This window comes from Etheostoma spectabile, chromosome 18 (assembly GCF_008692095.1).
Source record: "Etheostoma spectabile isolate EspeVRDwgs_2016 chromosome 18, UIUC_Espe_1.0, whole genome shotgun sequence".
NCBI lineage: Eukaryota > Metazoa > Chordata > Actinopteri > Perciformes > Percidae > Etheostoma > Etheostoma spectabile.
Window position 1 is genome coordinate 15795283 of NC_045750.1, and position 3391 is coordinate 15798673.

Genomic DNA, 3391 nt, shown 5'->3' on the forward strand with positions numbered 1-3391 from the left:
TCTAGTCTGAAGATGACAAACAAACCAGGCTGGCCGGTGTTTAGCGATCTCTTAGGGTATTAGCATGAACTCGGCTACTTTTACTGTCTCAGTCAAACCCTCATGGGATCCTCATGGCTGTCAGAACAGGGCGAGAATAGAGTCAATGTGGTTCAGGTAGGCCGTAATAAAATAAAGGGAAGGCTAGTTGTTTTTTAAATGCATAGTTTATATTTACAGCCTTGAGATACAGACTGAAATTTTCCCAATAGTGTTAAATCCTGCTTTTAGTCTCTTCCACTTCTCACTGTTCATTTTCAGTATGAAATGTAACCTGGAGAAAATGAGATAGAAAGGGCGCCTGGGTAGCCCACCTTGTAGAGCGTGCGCCCCATGTACAGAGTCTTTGTCCTAGCCGCAGTGGCCACTGGTGCAATTCTGACCTGCGGCTCTTTGCTGCATGTCAATCCCCCTCTTTCTCTTCTTTCAAGTCTAAGCTGTGCTGTGAAATAAAGGCCTAGAGGTGGAAGCAAAAAGAAAGTACAGGAGGAATGAAACTGAGACTGTTAATGCACCTTAGCATCATAAATGTCCACTAAAAAGTATATAGATAATAACTGGTAGATGGAGTATATGATTTACAAAGATGTATTTCAGTTTGCCAGATGTTATGAAAAATTTAATTATCAAGTCCAGTTTGTTAGTCCAGTTAGACCTCAGCACCCTCCCGGTCCACGGATGCCCAGACGGTGACCGAGCGGGGAGGAGTAATCTCCTGGGTCTGTGCTTGTTAGCATCTCACACTCCAGCCCAGCACACAGCAGCACAGACTGCTGGAACATCTGCAGCATCTTGTTGCTTTGAAGTCTCCTGAGCCTCCGCAGGAAGGAGAGCAGGCTCTGGCCCTTCTTATAGAGGGCCCCTTTGTTCTCAGCCCACCCCCATCTATTGCCCACTCACACGAGGTATTTATAGGAGTGAACCACCTTGACATCCTCACCCTGGATGGATACAGGGGTCAGAGGCTTAGTCCTGTGGAACTCCACCATTAGCTCCTCTGTCTTGCTTATGATCAGCTGCAGATGGTTTAATCTGCACCACCCAACAAAGTCAACAGTAATGGGGAGGGGGCAGGGCCCTGAGGGGCCCCTGTGTATCTCATCCCAGTTCATGGCACGCAGTTCCTCTTAACAAACTGTGGCCTGCTGACCAGGTTATCCGTTATCCAGGACACAAGTGGAGTGTTTACTTGCATGGCCCTGGAGAAATCTAAGAACTTGATCCTCACTGTAGCACCTGCCTTATCCAAGTGAGACTAAGCCCAGTGTAGCAGATAAGTGGTAGCGTCATTCACTACAATGTTTTCCTAGTATGCAAACTGCAGGGGGTCCACTGCTGGTCTAATGACAATGTCATGCCAACAGATATCATCTCGTTTAATTGTTGAAGTCATTAGAGCTCTGGAACAATTAGTTGATTTCTCGTTTAAGTCATTTATCAAACAACAAGAAGCCGTGCTTAGGCACAGTGGCGCTTTGGGCTAAATGCTAACGTCACCATGCTAACATTCTCCCAATGACAATGTTAACATGCTGATGTTTAGCATCTGTGTGTTCGCCAGGTTCACCATCTTAGTTTAGTGTTTCAGCATGTTAACATCTGCTAAGTAGCACTAAATACAAATACAAGCCAATTTAAGACGTTACGTTTCACTTTGGAAAATTGTCATAGGCGTATTTCAATATTTTCTAACAATTTAGAGTGAAGGATTACTCAATAATTATGACAAAAGTAATTTACAGATGAATCGTTAAAGAAAATGATTGTTAGTCGCAGCCTTTATAGTCAAGATGTATCACAATAAAGACAAGCAAGTTTACTCCTGATTTAGACAGTGTATTTAAAGTTATTCATGTCATCTGTGGTCACAGCAAACGTTTGACTTGGCACAGTAGGAAAAGCACAGGTGCAACTAATAAAATTAACAATGACTCTATCCAATTAACGCGTGCCAGTGAGCCGACATGCAGGGCCTTGGCATCGGCACACCTGACTGGAATGCAGCCCATTATTAATGTAATTACTTACATCTGTGTTTGACAAGCCCAAATGTCAGCTGTGAGGGAAAAGGTCTTTTATCTCTCCTTCAAGGGTGTCGTGCGACGCGTTTCCTGTTCAGGCTGCAGTTAATCTATGATCTATGAAAGGAGACTTTAGCGGGCAAGCAACGGCTGTCTGCTGCTAACTACTGTCTTCAGCGATAGTTTTCTGGGTCACGAGGGAAAGGGAAAGAGAAGAAAAGTGATTTTTTTGTTAGCTTTGGAAGACACACAATGCATAAAATAATGATGATGTCCAGTAAATATCTTCAAATGCTTTCTAGTCTGAGGGTTTATGTTTCTCTCGGTATTTACAGTCTTGTTTTCTCTGTTACTACCTTGTTCATTTAAAGCAAACGTACGCGGATGGTTGATGACGAAAAGTTAAACGCCGTAGAATTCCATCCACTCCGTTTACGTCTGTTATATATGTAATTGATTTTGGTGTTTTACCTCTGCCAAGGTTGTAATTTCAGATTTTCTTTCAGCAGCCAAATGAAGGAAAAATGAAATGATTATGTAAACGTGGTGGCAGGAAGATGCAGTATATAGAACATATTACTATTAGGCTATAAGTACCATTCAATATCAGTAACTTCAATTACAGATAAAACACGGTCTGTTTGTCACTCTTACTATTGCTTCTTTCAAAAACTGCAGGTTTCATGTAAAATTAAAACCTTAAACCCAAAACCCACAGGCCATTATTAATAATTTTTTCTCATCTTCTCTTTCTCTCTCCATCTCCTCAGGTTGTCCTGCAGAATCTGTTGATGTGCATGGTGTGCTTCTACTCTCTCTACTACATCGTGGTCAGTCTCTGCATCGCACTACTCAGGTACACACACAAATACTGCAATAACATTGAGTAAAATCAGATAATTCTTGACCATTTTCTCCTAAGATAAAGTTCATATTAAACAAATGAATAAGAATTGAAGTAGATTTTTTTTCACTATTTATAGTTTGTGCACTGTATCTGTTTTGTCTTCTGGTGTGTCGCTAGGGTTCATGAGATCAACAGCTTGTTGACTCCATTTGACTACACAGCACAACCGTCATGGCAGAACCCCAAATACCTCGGTGAGTAGTTTTTGTGGAATGTAACTAAGTACATTTACTCAAGTAGTCACATTTTAAGGTACTTGTCGTTTACTTGAGTATGTTAATGTTATGCTACTTTATTCTCGCACATCCAGGAGTGAGGTTACGGCCGGTTCAATGTAGGTTTATATCTACAGATGTTGAATGTTGATGCAAAGACTACTAGAATAATATACTCAAGGAAAAGTACTGTTACTTAACTTTTTAAG

General features: G+C 41.5%; 1 protein-coding gene across 3 annotated transcripts in view; it reads left to right on the forward strand.

The window, feature by feature from the left end:
- The window catches only part of tmem244 (transmembrane protein 244), a 7016-nt gene that overhangs the window by 866 nt on the left and 2759 nt on the right, over positions 1–3391 (forward strand). For 2 of the 3 annotated variants that reach the window (XM_032543678.1, XM_032543676.1), the window contains exons 2-3: positions 2831–2916; positions 3085–3161. In XM_032543678.1, coding sequence (XP_032399569.1) covers positions 2831–2916; positions 3085–3161 — 163 coding nt within the window. Of the gene's footprint in view, positions 1–1797; positions 2056–2830; positions 2917–3084; positions 3162–3391 lie in introns of those variants that run through there. The other variant, XM_032543677.1, reaches the window with a different exon arrangement.